This window comes from Fragaria vesca, linkage group LG2 (genome assembly GCF_000184155.1).
Source record: "Fragaria vesca subsp. vesca linkage group LG2, FraVesHawaii_1.0, whole genome shotgun sequence".
Taxonomy (NCBI): Eukaryota; Viridiplantae; Streptophyta; class Magnoliopsida; order Rosales; family Rosaceae; genus Fragaria; species Fragaria vesca.
The window spans coordinates 18,762,378-18,780,961 of record NC_020492.1 but is presented as its reverse complement, the minus strand read 5'-3'; the positions used below and the strand labels follow the sequence as shown (position 1 = coordinate 18,780,961).

Genomic DNA, 18,584 nt, shown 5'->3' with positions numbered 1-18,584 from the left:
GGAGGAGAGAGAGAGAGAGAGAGAGAGAGAGAGAGACTCTGCCTTTTGTGCTGGAATCAGGGTGTGACTGTCACACTGTGCCATCAGTCTTGGGATTATATATTTAGGTTTTTTCCTCATTTTAGGTAACTCTTTTTTGAGGTTTTTTATTGCACCAACCACTGATTGCCACCTGTAATTTTGATACCCAATATATCCTCTGCTAGGTAAGTGGGATACCTAAAGTACCCTGTTAACCTGTGTATGGCATCTTGACTGATGAGTCGAGCGTTTCACGTGACATGCTTTGTACGTAAACGCAATTATTGTAAACATAGTGTTAAAAGAATATATTTTTTAAAGCATGGTATTCATATTTTTGTATATAAAGTTTACATATATAAGACGCGAAAGAGAGAGTACATGTTAGTTATTTCGCGTATGTGGCAGATATCACAGGACCGAATAAGATGCTTCATGGTCTTGAACCATCTGGCTATAATGAGAAGGAATAGTGAGGAAATTCGGATGCGTGATCAAGTAGAAAACACTTTGGAAGACAAGCAATCAAGCATAACATTATCAGTTCAAACTTTTGCATGAGAAGGGAAAAATAATTAAGGAAAGTTTTCATTAGACATGAAAATTTTTAGAAATAGGAGTGAACTTCATTCATCAGTCGGCACTGCGGATGCCTTATTGAAAAACCTTCAAAATCGAAATGACAATCAAGCTTGATGGAAGCGTTTTGGGACAATGTACTGTATGCTCTCACCGCGGTGAGTACGTACATGTGCTGCAGATTATAGCATATCTCCAACATTAACCATTCTTGTTGCGATCAACCCTTATTTCGTGTAGAACTGTTGATCAACTCCATTAACAATGCTGTTCTTGATGACGACAGATATCGAGGAAGCTGTCCTTGGTAGATCAATTCCATTAACAGTGCTGTTACGGATGACGACACATATAGGGGATGCTGTCTTTGGTAGATGAATTCCTCCATTAACAATGGTGTTACGGATGTTATATTCAGGATGCTGTCCTTGGTATGCAGTCGCACCCATGTTCGTAAACATATTTGCAAAATCAACAGGAACAGAACCTGTATTGAATGCACCATGGATTTTTGACCCTGAACCCTGCACGCTGCTACTACTCAAGGAAAATGAACTTGTGTTCTGTATTAGGTAGGTAAGACAGGAAAACGTTACTCGCAGTAAGAAAGAATATCTGTATGCAAATTCGAAGAACAGCAGAATAACAAATTCTAACGCACAACCTCCAATCCATGTGCTAAATTATTGGCTTATTGCACATATCTTCAACCTAGCTAACAGAGTTTTATGGACCTTATATATTAATAGCCGCGCGCTTTCTCTTAAGGTCAATGCATTACCTGATGATGAGAATAATGAGATCCTGATTGTTGTTGCTGCTCTATCAATTTCAGCTGAGACACCTATTGGTTTCAGAAAAACATAAGCAGTCAAATTATAAGGAGCTGCAAAAATCTACAGAAAAGAGTATACAAGAACAAACCCGAATACTTTCTTTGGCAGCTTCATTTTTTGGATCCAACTGCAAGGCTGCATGAGCAAAATCCCTAGTTAATTAGGTACGAATATGGTTACTAGTTACTACCTTCTTTTGAGAGTAAAATATTGTATAATCTTTGTGGTTTAAAGTCGACATATGTTTAGTCCTTATGGTTTTATTTTAATCTGAATAGTCCTTAAAGTCACAATTTTTCATCCAAATAGTCCTTATGATTTTATTTTAATCTGAATAATCCTTAAAGTCATGATTTTTCATCCAAATAGTTTTTATGGCCTTTAACTGAGAAAATTGTCGAAATGACTATTTGGATGAAAAATTATGACTTTAAGGACTATTCAGATTAAAATAAAACCATAAGGACTATTTGGATGAAAAATTGTGATTTTAAGAACTATTCAGATTAAAATAAAACTAAAAAGACTAAACAGATGTCGACTTCAAACCACAAAGACTAAACAAATTTCAATTCTTCTTTTAATATATTTACTTCCCATTTTCAATACACTATATATAAGCTTCGCATGAGGTGGTGCTCAAAAGAGATTTCCTTACTGACCTTTCTTAAATCCCTTATCAATAGCCGCACGGTAGTTACCTAGTGCATAATAAGCTACTCCCAGACGAGTATATCCCTTGCTATAGTTTGGGTCTATCTCAATAGATTTAAGGCAATCTCGCATTGCTTCGTTGTGTTTGTGTATCTCAATGTAAGCAGCTGCCCTGAAATATGTACACCAGAGATTTTATTAACTTGCAGTTTCAAGAAAGCAATAACAGAGCGAGCAAAACAGTAGGGTACTAATTTTAACCAGAGTACCTGTTACAGTGGTAAACAGCATTATTTTCACAAAATGCAATAGCACAGTCATACAACGCAATTGCCTTGGTATACTGCTTTGATTCCATGGCCTTATTACCTACCGAAAATAAAATAAAAAGATTAGTCTCTGCATTGATATATCAGGATGTAGTCGACTTACTGTCATAGTAATTTGATGATCCAATGAGATTGTAGCTAGTGAACAACATGTTTCTCATCATTAGCACCAAGCTAGGTCATAGATTATTCAAATGTAATGCATTTTCTTTTTCAAGGATATAAAATGAAAATGGATTTATAGCAGAGAGGGAGCATATAAACGAATGGTATCTAGGACTGGAACCTGACAATTGCATAAAAAGAAAATCTGAAAAACTTGACAAAAGTAAAATTAGTTCAGACTTCAGTGGCTGCAGACTAGGAAACCTGACCAAAGGCACATATATGAGCATCAAGTACGTACCTTTTAATTTCAAGGTCTCAGCCAACTGAGCCAAGTATTTAGGACTGAATTTCTCACCTCCAGATGTTTCCATCCTGAACAGTAAAACAGTAGCATGAACATATACGAACATTCGTACTTTCAAGCACAAAGAACTTACCTAGCACAGTATAAAGTAGTAATGGCACTCAAGCAACAAAACTACGTGTATGCCTGTGTGTTTGAGAGAGAGAGAGAGAGAGAGAGAGAGAGAGAGAGAGAGAGCATACATTGAAAGCATCATGGATAAGTTTAGCTGCATTCTCTAATTTCATTGGATCATCACTATCATGATCAGGCAAGGGCTTAAAGTGATGAGTTTTTTTCTTTCTTGAGAAGAAGTGACGAGTTCTCTCAAGTGCGGAAGACAATGACCCAAACAGAGCATCTTTGGACTCCCCTGCCAATAACACCATTACCAAGTCCACATTCAATTTCCACTTGTTCTAACACACACAGTGCAGCTACTGATGATCAAAAGTGGGGAGGAGAAGCAAAAACACGAAGAATTATAGCACCTAGCTCACGGTTTTCACCCGTCGGATACTGACCCTGATTCAATTGCAAACATTAAATGGAGAGTCAAAATTCAAATCCCATAGTAACAAAAATTACTAGTTAAATTCATCAGGCTAGGGCCGCTAGGCTTGCAAGTTGCAACTGTAAAAGCATCATTCAGGTACTAATCTCAAACGAAGGACTATTAAGCACCAGAGATTTTGATGGCTTGGAAACATTAACCTCATTTCCCAGTGAGCTAAACATTTCAACTAACGAGTCGGGTTTAATCCGATTATCATCATCAGTAAGCTGGAAAGCCTTCTCCAGACGTTGCCTTGCAGTCTCAATACCCTCAATATTGACACCAGGACACGGTTCAACTGCACCCCAGTAAATATACAAATTTACAGTCAGTAACTCATTCTAAAACCACCACATGCATGCAAGCCTAAGCAAAAATGTGAAATGAAATCGCAATTCTCAGTAACCCTAGATAGATATGATTTCAGTATATTAAAAAGAAGAGAGATAAAGAGGGAGTCACCGGAGCTGAGGAAATCCAAGAAGGAACGGACGATGCGGCGAGAGAGGGGAGAATCGGTGGTCAGCGGCGGAGCCATGGATGAAGTTGCCGGGCGTACGTTGGTGTCTCTTCTCTGAATCACTCTGGGGAAGGTTTTTCCACTTTAACTAGTTTTATTCCACCAACCACAGTTTGCCACCTATATTTCTCGTAAACAATAATACCCCCTGCTATGGAAGGTGAATACCCAAAGCACCCCAGTTACCTTGTGAGATAAAGTTTGAGCAAGTCTTTGTTGGTCCCATTCTTTAGGGAGTCGGTTGTTACCTAGGAAGCACGGAAGTGTCGCCTCACCCGCGTTTCGAAGCGGGTATGAAGCCCGTCTAGGTTGTTTCGATGTTGGATTCTCGGATAGGTGAGATTGGGATGGACTGTTCAATTCTGAGAGTGGATTTAGGGGAGGAGAAGAGCGTAGGATGAAGACATGCAGGGTTTAATTTTTGTCAAAATCAAATTGACAAAGAAACAACGGGAGTCTCTTATCGGAGTCTTTTTTCTTGGTCGAACTTTCAAGTACGAGACTGTGAGGGAGGAAAGTCAGGAAAGAGAGACGAAAGGGAAGAGGGTGGGAGACGTGTCTATGTTCTCTTCCGTCTCTAGACGTCATAAAACATATTTGATATACTGGCCCTAATGTTTGGGCTTAAGGATGTAATTGGGTCTAAGAGGATGGTGCCATGGTGGGACTTTTAATCCATTAAAGTAGTCCATTACTCTATTAATTTTTAATTGATAATTATGGTTAATAATTAGTTTGATTCTTATTTTTTTAGATATATATATATATTATTTTATTCCAACGCTTCCAAAACGTTTCCACTTCCAACAAATTTTAAAAAAAAATGCTTCCGCGCTTCCACGTCTCCGCTTCCGATTCCATGCAACATAGGTTGTTACGAGTTTCTTGATGCTAGTTCAAGTGCGTATTGGAATAGAAATGCAAACCAAATTCAGTTTCTTTTTGTAAAAGAAAGAAAGGAATAGCCTAATTGAGATACGAGAGCCGAAATATTCATGCTTAATCACTATTCGTTTAGTGTCGATTAGATAGTGAACATAGAGGTGATTTACTTGGTGATAAAAGGTGGTATTGTGACCATAAATCCGTAATCACTATGATAAGTGCCGGTTATTAAAACTGAAACGACCTTATGTGTGACAAAGTATCGAGAACTGACATCATGGTGATTGGCGAAAGCACAAGTCGATAGGTACCCCGACCTCCATATTTTGGCGGGAAGTACCTGAATTTGAATAATGGCCACAAAATTGTTGCTTAGCATTTGACTGGATTGAGCCATTCCCCATGAAGAATCTCTTTATCATCCCCATTCCCCATGAAGCATCCAAATAAGCCACTGAGAACAGACGTTAATCAAAAACTACAAGAATCATTTCAATTGCAGCCAACATAAACTTCTCCCAAAATTCTCTTTACTGGTTAAAGAAATACATAGATGTTTTACTGATATGTAGGAGACATCAAGGCGTAAGTTCGTTTGGGCCGTTTCAGTTGCTCCAGGAGCTTCTCAATTAGCGATAGTTAAATACATACTAACTTGAGGGTGATACAAATTTCGTTAGCAAAACAGTCGGGTGATATAAACATATGCACAAGACCTGATCTGCACTCTGCGGTTGATTGTTAAGGATATATATACAATTTGACATCCACCAGACTACTTACAGGCAAAGAGTGATCTCTGGTGGGCACTTGATCACTACCAGACAAAAATCTCCAAAGCATCTGTGGAATCGTCCTTGAAGCGAATGCAATGATCAGACTCAAAAGAAAATGGTTTCACACATAATTTAATTTCTTTTGTCGTCGAGTTCTTCTGGCAACCTGAAATAACCAAACAAGATTGTAAAATGCATAAGCAATGTCATATCAGTAAATACACACTGAAACACCAAAATACATTACTTGCGCAGTCAAGATCAGTTATATGAGAATCTTGAACTCTGGTTTGAGTCTCAGCGTGGGACGTGAAAGAATAATGCAGAACTTAAATATTATCCATTGTAAGCTTGCGAGGTCTTTTACTATTCATTCTGCTGGTTGTATTCTCTACTTTGCAGTTCTTTTAGCTGAACACAAATTATTTATTATATAAAAAAATAAAATAAAAAACATCGCTACTAACACAATTGATTGTCCAAAGTCCAAACACATAAAAATCAGCTCCATTAGGGTCAACCTACTCTGTTTCTAACTTCAAACTACTTGCAGGAAGTGATCTTGTACTTGAAAATCAGAAACAGTATGGATGAATGTGATATAAAATAGCATGAACATATTATTAGCAAAATGTATGATAAGATTCAGTTTGATTCTTTTGTTCCCTACATTATTAGGAAATTTCTTGATGGCAAGGAAAATTGTAAGGCTTACCGCATCGTTGTTCATCCCAAGAACTTCTGTTACAGAGGTGTCTACAGAAGCTTTCTTCCTCTTGTTTTGTTTAGGCTGCATCCAAAACTATGGTTAGACACAAAATCATTGGTAATGAAGACTTCAAGAATCACACAAAGAAACTGGCATAATATTTTTATGCTATCGTCTAATGATGATGTCAAATTGCATCTGTTCTCTTAAGTTTTTTTTTTTTTTGTAATAATTTTTAATCAAACTTTTGTAGCTTTCTTTCTGATAAGGAGAGCCTAACACCAGCACCTAAAAGCAATGTTGGTGGAAATTCAGTAATCAAGATTCACATTGGTAAACCTTAATAAATAGAAAATTATAGAAAATTTTCTTAAAACAAAATCTTGAATGCAACTTCAGGATACGTTAAACTAATCAACAAAGCATCAAAGCATTCACTGATAATTGTAACTATTGGTCCTATCAATGGTGTAGTTGATCTTTCCTTATCCAGGAGGGTGTAGTCAAGTTTGGATTATCCTCCAACAAATAGGACCAAAGATAGTTGGTAAATTGCTTTAGACTTGAGATGTAGAAAATGCTTAAACTAGCAAAAGTTAGGTTTAAGGAAAACTAGAGCCGGAGCTACTGAGGTAGTTAAACCAAAGCAGAAACAGAGCTTTCATCATAGTTTGAAACTTGAATTGGCACTTTTCAAGCCAGGTAGTATTTCTCTCTTACCCTTTCCTTCAGCGAGCCATCAGTTAAAGTTTCCCCGCTATCAGTTTCGAAGCATACCACCTGAATATCCCCACTACTATCACATGTGATCTGCCAATTGGATGGGAAATGAGCCGACACTGAGGTCATAATCATTGAATTTCGAGCAGAAGAGAGAGAAAAAGATAATCCATGTATGAAATATACACGAAGAATGTGCTTAACAATTGACTAAAAATGAGATATTACATGTACAATAATTGCAAACCTAAGGAAGTAGCAACATATGAAAATGTACTTTGTGCTCCAACGCGTATTTCACATAGTTGCTTAACTAACAAGATTAGGTATTCATAAAAAAAAATTACAATCTAATCACAATTTTATTACTCAAATTTATTACCTTGTATTTACTGGGATGATCGGAGTGTTCTTCACCGATGCTCTTATTCATATTAACATCTTCCATCAGAGTAGTGGTATTTCTTTTCACATTCTGATCATCCAGAGATACTTCTGTAGCTACAGAATCACAAGATGAAACTACTTCTTTCCCCAGACTAAACACAGACTTTTTAAATGCCCCATTTCCATCTGATCCAAGAGCACTTGGAGAGAGAGCCCGTTTTTGCCTATGTCCTGTACCGGTGCCTATGTCACCCTTGATAACATTAGATTTTAACGTATTCTCTTGACACTTCCGCCCACTTTTAGGAAGAGTACTTGAAGGCTGATGTGTGAGCAAAGATTTACCAGCAAGTGTGTAAGGAAAAAGATTTGTTAAGACATAATCCTGTGGCATATAAAATTGAAGCAGTAAAGGAAGCTTAGAGATACATACCAAAGATATGTTAGATTTAAATATATGAACTACTCTTTGGACAAAGTCCTCATCGAAACATGATTGAGCAAGGCCCCTACTATTAGACTGCATAAAACAATAGAGCACAAGACCAATGAATCAGTACATCATTAATCGAAAACTTTTCATTGGAAGCTTAAAAGGTAAATAAAGAAATTTCAAAATCTGCTTTGAACATTGATCACTACTTCGTCAAAATGCTTACTTTATATAAGGATGAAGGTAGCAAAATTTGCCCAGGACCATCTGATGAAGAGAGGCCATTACGATTTGTTGACATCACAAAAACGTGTCCAATGTCTGCTAGAAGGTGCAGCCTCTGTATTGCAAAACAACCTAATTTCCATAAATGTGGAAATAAATATAAGATTAAAGAAAGGGAAAGATTTCCTTAGAGAAAATTCTCACATAAGTTTTTTGTATATCAATGGCATCCTCAGCTTTCTTAATTGCACGAAAAATGCAGATCAAATTCAAGACAGAATCCTTGAGAATACCCAGGGCACCATCACCATTACTAGTATTGACTAGATCCCGCAATAAAACAAACAGGGGACTGCAAAAAGAAACATAATCCAAAGACTGTCACCATAACTGCATTTATAATCAGTACAAAGCCATCAACAATGCAATTAAGTTATACATACTAGCAAAACTGAGCATATATTTCTCCATCCTGACAATCTTCACTGGGAAAATCTTTATCATGAGCGAGAAGATGGATCAAGAATACCACAATGTATGCTGGAAAACTAGTCACTAATCCTTCTTGTGCCCCAGCTGTTTGATGCGCTTGAGCTTCTTTACTGTAATCCTTGATAAATTCTGTCATATATTTAAATGACTAAAATGAAATGTATCAGCAGACAATATTTGATAGAACTTTAGAGCAATGACATGATTGACAAATCAGAAGTAGCATACATCATCTTGGAGATCTTTGAGGCAATCTGAAGTGGCAATTGCAAAAGCACATGCATATCTGCTAGGTATAGCATGCCTCTTCAGCAGTTTGTGTGTTTTATCCAGATATGATCTTCTAACCAAAGGAGAGTCATCCTGCAATGCGTCATGAGAAATCTAATTACCATAAGTATAACTAAAATGATAATTCAAGAGATATATCGGAAGCAATCAAGGATCTATAGAGGAATATATAGTATAGGGTGCAGCTCATCTGGTCTGATATAAACCTTAGTTGATGAATAGGGAGATTCAACAACAGAATTGCCTTCTCAAAAATGAATGTTATTCCCATTGCCTAGCACAGACTTTGATAAGGGAAACAAAGAATGACCATGAAAAATGTGGTTCCAAGAGCTGTAGAAATACGAAGCATCAAAAAATGACCTACCTTTGCCGTTGAAATTGTAAGGCGAAATATCTCTGGAGAAATATGGAAATCCCATTTTCGGGAAAGCCGGAGAACAGACTTTGCAGCAGCTAATCTTATACAAGGTTGACAAGCACTATCACTTTCACTGCATCCACAACATGTAAAACCAACTCAAGAAATGTCCGAAGATTCTTTTTTAAGGGTACTCAGGTATCCCCCAGACCTGCTTCGCAGACCAGTGCTTGAAGCTGGAGTTTCCTGCTTCCCTAATCTTTAGGAGACAGGAAACTCTAGCAACTAGCTAGCTAGGAAACTGTGAGGAGGTTTGAACCCAAGACCGCATGGGATCAAATCAAGGGCCTGTCCATTCCTACTTAACCATAGAATGAAGTTAAAAACTTAAAAAGTTTCTTTATAGTTTCAAAAACATCCCTCTTCCAAATGATTGGCAACATCTTTAAAAAAAAAAAACAATCTTAACTTATGCTTCAAGAAACAAAATATAACCCATAAATTATTTAAGGACTACACAGATGCGTCGAAAGCAATGTCTAAATCATATCCAGCACTAGAAGGCAATAAAACTTCAAAACAAGGATAATTACTAATAATTAAGCTTTAGTCAATGATTCAATTGTTTTAGTTCTGAAAATCACTTGGTTGACCCGAATGTAAAATTAACATCATATGAACTATTGATTTTTCATTTACTGAAGGAATCTAAAATCATACCATGAGGTAATACTATCAACTGTTTCACCCTTTAGCAACATTGTTGACAAAATGTCCCAGAGTTCATTAACTTGCCGTTTGATGCGAGTTCCACCATGTGGCAAGAAGCTCTTGACAAGTGTTTTCAGCCCATATATCTGTAAAGTAACTCATTAAACCAGAGCAGTCAACAGAGACAACTGCAATTAAGAAGATCTAGATCCTTAATATGTTGATCAATCCTTGCTTTAGACTCAAGCACTTTCTCACCCACATCTAACAACAATTCTAATTTGTTCATTCACAAAATCTAATAGTTGACGCTACCTATAGGCAATCCTACAAATTCTACCATTGCCAAACCATTTGAAACAAGAAATTAAAAATATGTCCTAGTGCCTACCATATCACTTTGGCATTAAAAGGTTGAAATGACATACGTTTTGTCACATTCAAGGTATAGTAATCTTTCTTCAACGAAACTGTATTAGTTTAAGATTATATAAAAAAACATATGTTTCATGCAAAGCATCAATCATTAAATCCCATCAGCAGTTCAGCCCAACAGTGGCTGCTGCTTGTATGAAAAATTGAAAAGCCATTAATATGAAAGACTAGCCATCAATATGCGTAACAAGCTTACACATAAATTTTAGTTGGTTAACCATGCGAGACTCCAAAATATTTTCACTTATTCTATTCAATTCTTTCAAATATGATGGAACGTAATAAGAATTAGAGGGTGGAATCAAAGAAAACATTCCCTGGACACCAGCAAACGTGGTCATTCATTGGGAAAAAGAAAAAAAAAAAACCATTAACAGCAAAACCAAAACCCAATACAATAATTGAAACTATATAGAAGTAATAGAAAACCCACCTTCAGTTTGCAAGAATTGCTACAACCAGACGCATCATCAAATGAGTTCATACAATCCGACAAGTCCACCTACACAAGAAAAGTTCACATATATAATGCAAGCATGTTGAAGCAACTAAAAATTCAGCCACTAAATCAGACATTAACAAGTGCAAGTAGATATACACATCTCATAGATGATGTCAATTACTTGGAAAATACTCTGATATATGTAAGAAGTGATCTCTCCAGCTTGACTTTCGAATGTTGGAACAGAATGCTGTGCCAGACACCCCAAGGACTGCAGCACTGTTGGTATGTTCTGCTCACTAAGTAGAGATTCCACAAGTTTCTGCAGTTATATACAACACTTCATGTTAAAATAGATGCTATTCAGAGGTCAACAATTAATCAGGCATGCATGTGACTATAAAATAGAAATTTCACGCTTGAAAGATCCAAGTGAATATTAGACTAGTTAATGGAACCCAACTAACAGGAGTCTGGTGTCGAATAAGAACTTCCATTTGTTTGTGGCTACTCGACTAAGAAAAGATAATTGTATGAAATTAAGAAACTGCAAAATGGTCACATGACCTAGGCTAGTTTTCCTCTAACCATAACCCTTAATCTTGTAGCTAATAGCAATTTCTAACCATACCTTGCATAGACTTGATAATTGCTTAGAAGTATCGAATGATGCAGCAATTGCTGAAACAGCATATTTTGCCTGCAAACGAGTCCCCTCCACACAGACCCTTTCCAGAAAGGGATAGATTTCACTAAAAAAGAACGAAGAAAAAGTTTGAGCTACAGTGAAACCATATTTGCAGACAGATTTATACTTTCAATTGCAAGTGCTTTGCGTCAAAGAAGAGGAGGAAGTACAATGAGGAAGACCCAAAGATCCGCAAGATGCAAAAAAATGATTTGGAAAAAAGTAACCTAAGAATACTTAACCCTAATCAGAGAACAATTTAAGAAGCCCAAAAGTCATAGCACACATAAGCCTAATTTGAACAAGTCAGCCAGTTACTTTTTGTGGATATTTCAAGAATATGGGAATGCACAACTTCAAATCCCCCCCCCCCCCCCCCCCCCCTCCCAAACACACAACACACGTTGGAAATTGACAGAACTTGTTAATCCATGTACACGGTAGAAAAGAAAACTACTCTTTTAAGCATGGCATGCACCTAGGTCTTTATATACTCCAGGGACTGTGTTCACACATGCATTAGCCCTTTTCTAATACAAATCAACAGTTCTGACGAAGAGGGAGCATCTAGAATGATCAAAATTAGCATAAAAATATACATAATTGTGGAAATGTACTAAATAACATCACAATCGGAACAGTATGCTCCATCCTGCTGAAAACTTTAGCATCATTACAAGAATATGAAAAGACCGCAGAAATTACCTAAGGTTGAGTGATATATGCTTCCCAGCTTGGGCTAACACTTCAAGCAACCGAACATTGATTGGGTTGCTCCCCTGTAATAACATCTGAAATTGTGCTTCAGATCCTCTCAAGAGAGTGGGGAAAAAGCTGGTAATTGCCTGACCAGATAAAAAAAAGGGAGGAAACCTTCGATTAAAAAGTTCCAGTAATCTAGTCGCTTCTTCATCACTATGCAAGTGGCACTAACATAAAACTTGGTCATACAAAAATATTTAAATTTCCACATTTGTCATCCTCCTTCGACAATCTTCTTTTATGCAATAAGATGTATAGAAGGTTAAATTTTACTGAGCTATTATAATGTTTCTGAACCCAGCTTTAGACAATATATAATGTTGTTCGAGAAATTTGGCCCATACTCTTTAGCTGCTGCAACTAGCAATTCCAGTTGGCAATTCATGTTGATGCAGTGAAAGAGAAAACAAAAACAAAAACGGACCCTACTACAAACCACAGCCTTACGTAATTTGAGACTCAGCTTACAGCTTGGCATAGTCCCCCCTGAGATTCATCCTACTTGCGACTTGCCAATATTGATGCTTGGCACTAATAACAACAATGTTCACTCATGGTCATTCGTCAAGTTTATTAACTATGGCTATGTCCAAGCCAATATTACGTGCTAACACAACCCCTAATGGTCATTCCCTTGCATGTTCAGCATTGTCTTTTCGATTATGCAACACTCAATCACATCACTTTTTTATAAGATTCTCATTTATGATAAATAAAAAAATAAAAAATAAAAAACATTAGTGAGATCCAGATAGCAAAAGTAATTGTAGTACCAGAAGGAGCCGGACACAAGAAGCCTCAAGGTGCTTGTTTCCTGTAGTGTTACTGGAAAGAAAATCTAGAATACAGCGAACATGTTCTGAGCTGAATATGTTATAAGAGCATTTTGAAGAGAGTGTCTGTAAGAACTCAAAATCTTCATGTTTCTCTCCAATAGTCTGCAGAAATTTGTCCTGAAAGTAAAGCCATAAGTACACAAGACAATAAAATTTAGACGAGTAACACAAAAAAAACGCAGCATGTTATACGCAAGGAATCAAATTATGAGAAACTAATGCGTTCAAGTAAAAATTTAATATTTGACAATTAAAATATACTTAAACATGATTATAGACAGACCAACATTCATGGCTTTATTCAAAAAATGTTGTGCGCTCAGGTTAAAATATTAGATGGCCATTGGCACTTGAACTTATTCAACCCAAGACTTCTCACAGGCCTAAACCTCTACCCAAATACTAGCTGCTTTTGGTACAAGTAAAATTTGTTTGTTTCATTTACTTGTTTATTAAGCTTTTCCTCATAAAAATTTCAACACATGGAACAGCTGAAAGTTACTACTATTGCTCAGTGTAAATATTAATATAAATTAGCTACAACCAACGATCGCCTAAAAAAGCAAGGAAGAATAATGACCCACCGCTTACAAAGTAACATAGGGACCCAGGCGACAGACTAATTAAATGTAGAGATAAAACAAACTCACTCTGGTTGTCTGAGCATCTCTACTTTCATCCAATAATAAAGCGAGTAAATCAAATATGTTGTTAACTTTCATATGGTTCAATTTATGAAAGCATTCTTCTGCATGGGAAGGGTCTACAAAAGAGACTGCCATTTTCGAGAACAAAGTCTTATATCTCTTCTGCATGTCTTCTGGATCATTTCCCTGCAACATAAAGTCCAGTGTTTCACCTTTCAAACTATTAAAGCATAGAGAAGAATGTAAAGCTTCCATCCAACCACACAGGTTCCAATCAGATCAAAAATGAGAATCAGTCAAAGGTAAGTGCAGTGGGGAATCATGACTATATAAGTCATTCTGATATTAAGATTAATTCAAGTTTAAGAAAAATCTGAAATTCGAAATATTACGAACCTTTAGGACAATGTAAGCAGCTTTCTATGAAGCTCGAAATTGAGGATTTAACTATAAACATTTCATTGTAGCTAAATCAAAAGACATAAAGCAACATTTGTAACATTCACAATAATGTATGCCAAAAGCTATGGAAAATAGGTCCAGTGATGGGCTCAGAAGGACGTGTAACAAGATTGACTAACTTATGATTCTTCACGGAAAAAAAAGAAGTCCAAATTTAACAAAGTCACATTTTTGAAATCTGAATAACTTTGTTGACATTGAAGCAGTGGTAATGCTATTATACTGAACTGAACACTTCATCATACATATAGGTCACCAGAAATGCCTAAATGAATTCCAAACAAAAAATGGAGACTCTCTAAGGTAAAGTTATGCTTGTAAAAGGGAGGATAAATTTGCTTCCAGCACGTAGGTTCCTAAATATGATAGATAAGCAACAAAGGCTTTTCAAAAATATGTTGCATTACCAAAAGTTTTCACTTTTCTATTATAATAATCCCGCCTCAACCATACATAGCACCACTCATAAGCTAACAACCTTGGCAGCTCACAAAAAGAAAACACTAAAGTAACGAGATAGCGCAAAGGCATTTCAGTATCCATATAAAAATGTACCTTCTCTTTCTTTCTTATCTCTAAGTATGTTCGCATTTCGCTTTGCAACCTATAAAACATTTGCACTTTGTAAAAAATCAGGATTTTCACATCGATACTAGCAAGAGACCGTTAGTGACAGTACCTTTGTTTCTGAGATAAAATAGCATTCAACGCCTTCAGATGAAGTGGGGTGAAAACCGAAAACAAATGGATCCAGTGCCTTGTTCTTTCTTCAGTCGAAAGAACAGCCGAAAATAAATCTTCTGCCAGAACAAGCTCCATATTTTGGGACCTGAAGTAGAAGAATACCCAAGAAGTTGTGGTCAACACAATATCGTAAAGTATTGCATTTAATTTAAGAAGCTATAACATGATAGCAAGCAGACCTGAACTCCTTACAATCTTTATCATAGCAGAGCATCAAGATTTTACACGGAATCTGTTCAAAGTGGTCACTTATTGCAATGTAACCTTCCGAACACTTGTTACAGTAACACCGGTAGACTTCCATCAACTTTTGCAGAGCCATTTTTCTGATAGGTATCTGTAAATAAAACAACCAATATTACCAATACAAGAATAAATAACGTAGCTATATAGTCGCTGAAATTTAGAAACTGCAACTTTATTTATTTTTGCAAAATACCTTCTTGTCCCGAAGTCTTTCAGTAGTTTGAGATATAAGTTTGGGAGGAAAGTATCTCAGGTTAGACATGGCAAGATCACAGGAAACAATTACTGCTTGTGTTCTCACTCTATCATCAAAATCTAGTAATCGACCTTCAAGGGAAGCTACACAAATGAATTATAAATCAGATTCTGAATCAGTAATACAGGAGATTAGGAAAAAGAAAGAAAAATTGTTCAGCTTACATAGAAGTTTTTGTGATTCTTCCCCAGATGGATTGGTGACATAGCAAACTCTAGCACATTGTAGAGCATTAACTCTAACTTCCACAGACTTATCCGAGAATCTTCTTAAGAACTCTTTGAAGAGGTCATCATATTTTCGTGATATATGGTGTTCAGGCAGTGTAAAGAGTTTTCCAATTAGCTTAACAGCTTTTATCCGGACATCGACTTGATCAGTCTACAAAATAATCAGAGTCAAGAGATTTATAAGGATTCCTTTGAAAGCACAGAACCAAGAAGCTAAAAAAAATAATTTGCAGAGATCCCAAATAATGACCAAAGATGTTAGGGTGAAAGGACAACAGCAAAACTAAATGAACTGAGATGGACAGAGAAAAATAAAAGAACGAAGACAAGAGAAAAAACCAGTAATTCTTGAGTTAAATTAGGGATGACAGCTAAAAGCATCTGAGGAGCACATTCGAAAATTCTGAAAATTATTTCATGGTAAAATTCCTTGAGCTCACTCTCCACGGCATCTCTGTCTAAAATACAAGATGTCAAAAAGGCACAAACTAAGGGTTCCAGCTTTTCTGTGCATGTTTGGATCACAGAAACTGCAAGCTGAGAAGAAGCAGAGGCTGTATCCTGCAAAACATACAACAGTATCATGTCTTTACTTGTTTCCTGCATTTGCATCTTTATAGATAAATCCATCATTTTCAAATGTCACTTTTCAGATGTTGTCACAAAACAAAAGTATGTCATATATTTGAGTGTTTGACCACATAATACTATACGGGACATTGTACGAGTACTGGCGACGAGATTTTGATAACACAAGCTATCAAACATATACCATAACAATTTTGAGCTGGCAATGAGTTTATAATGGAAACAAGTGTCTCTAAAACTCACCGTTCCCTCCTTCACAAGATTACGGAGAATCACATCCAAAAGAGGGTGAGAAGCTTCCTCATTTAGTATCTCAGCCATTATAGACAAAATATCATTGATCAAAGTCTGTTGATGATTCTTTCTGCATAGAATAGAAATTGCAAGTCATAATTCTTGATGCCATTACTTATAACTTGGTAAACATAAAAACAAAAGCATTGTTTTAACCATTTACTTTGCAAAACAAGAATAATACCAGTAAAAGTAATAATTACACACCTCACAACAGAGAAGAAAGTATTGAACATGTCGAGAACAACATCATTACAGTCAATGTCCAACAAGATCACACAGCATTTCAACTTCGCAACAATCTCCACTATCTTAGCCCTCTTCGAAAACAAAGAGTTTCCAGTATCGCCTAGCTCGGCAAACACACTCACAAGAAGCTTAAACACATCCTGCAAACAAAACCCCTACTATAATACAACTTGCAAGTTTGCAACAATAAGCATATACAGCGAAAATCGGTACACGGAAACACAGCAGAGAGCTTACTCTGAGATCTCTATCCTCAAATGGCGGTTCAGGCGCCATGAGTCTCATCATCTCAGTGGCGCAGATGGCCACTAAGAGCCTCACATCCTTATCTCGATGCCGAAGCAAGCCTTTAACAATGGTTTCCTTCAGAGGCTCTATGGCCGCCTCTAGTTTCCTGGTGGCTTCCTTCTTTTTGGGGCCGGAAGGCTGTTCTAGCTCGGCGAACGCGACTGTAGCTTCCTATCAAAACCAAAGCCATACACAGAAGCAAAACCTCGATCAGTTACGATTTCCGATGCCGGCGAAACTAAGCGAATCAAAACCTAGAGGGAAAAGGACTTACTCGGAGCGATTTGACGACGGAGTCCTTGTTAGGGCGGGTTTGACGGCGGAGCTGGTTGCCGATTTTGGCGACGAGTTGCAAGGCGGACTCGTCCATCGGGATGCGAAGGTGACCGGAGAGAGAAACCCTAATTCGGAGGAGGGTTGGGGTTTTGGAGGTTTCGCAAGGGCATTTGCTGGGAGAGAGAGTTGAGCAATGTGGAGAATGTAGTAGAAGAAGAAACTGTTGTGGGCTTTAATTAAGCGGAGAGGCTCCCGCCCTTGGTGCGCGTGGAGATACGCGCCGGATTTGGAAGATGAAAGGCTCTGTAATTGAATTGGGCTTGGTAGAAATGGCAAAACTAGGTTAGATGGTTGGGTTGGCTATGTGGTCCGGTGAAAATTAGCTTCCTTCTTTTCATACGTTTTGAGCTTGATCAACATTAAATATATGTGGTCCGGAGAAATGAAGGTAAATTTTGATCAGACGAGCCGAAATTCTAACTCATACGATGTGTCAACCAATCTCGCAGGATCTCGACCGGTTAATGTATGACTTTTTACCGTTTATCGCGCTATCGCTTTTATTACTTTTAATAAGGTTGATTATTATGTTATCGAATTGGAACTTAGAAGTATCAGAGAGTTTTTCGATGTCATCCTTAAATCTCTCGTATGATCGTTCCAAACTCCAACCATTATCTAATATCTACCAATATATGCCAAGTTGGTTGGTACAAAAGTAACAACCCTGATAAATAGATGTTCATAAACAAAATATGTCAACAGCAACTTAAGCTTGTGAACTAAACATTTCGGGTTAGTCTAGACATCGAGAGAAGGTACAAGAATTGAGTAAAGATTAGATTATGTTAAGAGTTCGATCATTTGAATGTATCCAAAAGTGCTCATTTAAAAATTTAAATTCATTATTAAATTGCATCGTCTTAAATGAAGTTGCATTATATGTATGGTTTAGTTATGTTTTCTTTTTTTCATTTTCATATACGGTTTAGTTAGTTATGTACGGTTTAGTTAGCCAACTCGAGTCCTCAAATAAATTGTTTTAGTTACATTAGAGGGAGTCCAACTCCAAACCTAATCAAATCATCTATCATTCTTTACCTTTGCTAAAAGTATCACAAAGGCTCAATTCATGATCTTTAGCTGTTAGAGTTCTTTTGATAAAATGTAAAACAACAACTTCATGTGAAAAATCCATAGCTACA

The 18,584-nt window shown here is 36.9% G+C and overlaps 3 protein-coding genes across 3 annotated transcripts in view; all 3 read right to left on the bottom strand.

Annotated features, from left to right (window-relative positions):
* The window catches only part of LOC101304638 (small glutamine-rich tetratricopeptide repeat-containing protein-like), a 9,630-nt gene extending 5,252 nt beyond the window's left edge, over nt 1-4,378 (bottom strand). Inside the window, exon 1 of the mRNA XM_004290816.1 lies at nt 3,889-4,378. Within this exon, the coding sequence (XP_004290864.1) occupies nt 3,889-3,964 (76 nt within the window). The 5' untranslated portion in view covers nt 3,965-4,378. The remainder of the gene's footprint in view (nt 1-3,888) is intronic.
* LOC101304931 (small glutamine-rich tetratricopeptide repeat-containing protein 2-like) lies at nt 631-3,725 on the bottom strand. The gene is made up of 8 exons (XM_004290817.1): nt 3,585-3,725; nt 3,074-3,395; nt 2,826-2,899; nt 2,360-2,459; nt 2,099-2,262; nt 1,525-1,571; nt 1,382-1,444; nt 631-1,163 (listed from the first exon to the last, which is right to left on the bottom strand). Exons 2-8 carry the CDS (start codon nt 3,103-3,105, stop codon nt 828-830), a joined length of 816 nt encoding a protein of 271 aa, XP_004290865.1. The 5' UTR covers nt 3,106-3,395; nt 3,585-3,725; the 3' UTR covers nt 631-827.
* A 1,225-nt stretch (nt 4,379-5,603) lies between the features above and the next one.
* Nucleotides 5,604-17,543, bottom strand: LOC101299643 (sister chromatid cohesion protein PDS5 homolog A-like). Its single transcript, XM_004292646.1, has 27 exons — nt 17,378-17,543; nt 17,053-17,274; nt 16,774-16,955; nt 16,516-16,636; nt 16,024-16,245; nt 15,619-15,835; nt 15,392-15,537; nt 15,132-15,289; nt 14,888-15,037; nt 14,764-14,812; nt 13,750-13,932; nt 13,037-13,216; nt 12,207-12,346; nt 11,445-11,565; nt 10,995-11,135; nt 10,805-10,873; nt 9,946-10,082; nt 9,232-9,358; nt 8,802-8,936; nt 8,525-8,721; nt 8,286-8,433; nt 8,083-8,196; nt 7,857-7,943; nt 7,419-7,745; nt 7,037-7,126; nt 6,323-6,397; nt 5,604-5,773 (listed from the first exon to the last, which is right to left on the bottom strand). Exons 1-27 carry the CDS (start codon nt 17,471-17,473, stop codon nt 5,729-5,731), a joined length of 3,879 nt encoding a protein of 1,292 aa, XP_004292694.1. The 5' UTR covers nt 17,474-17,543; the 3' UTR covers nt 5,604-5,728.
* Between the last annotated feature and the right edge of the window lie 1,041 nt (nt 17,544-18,584).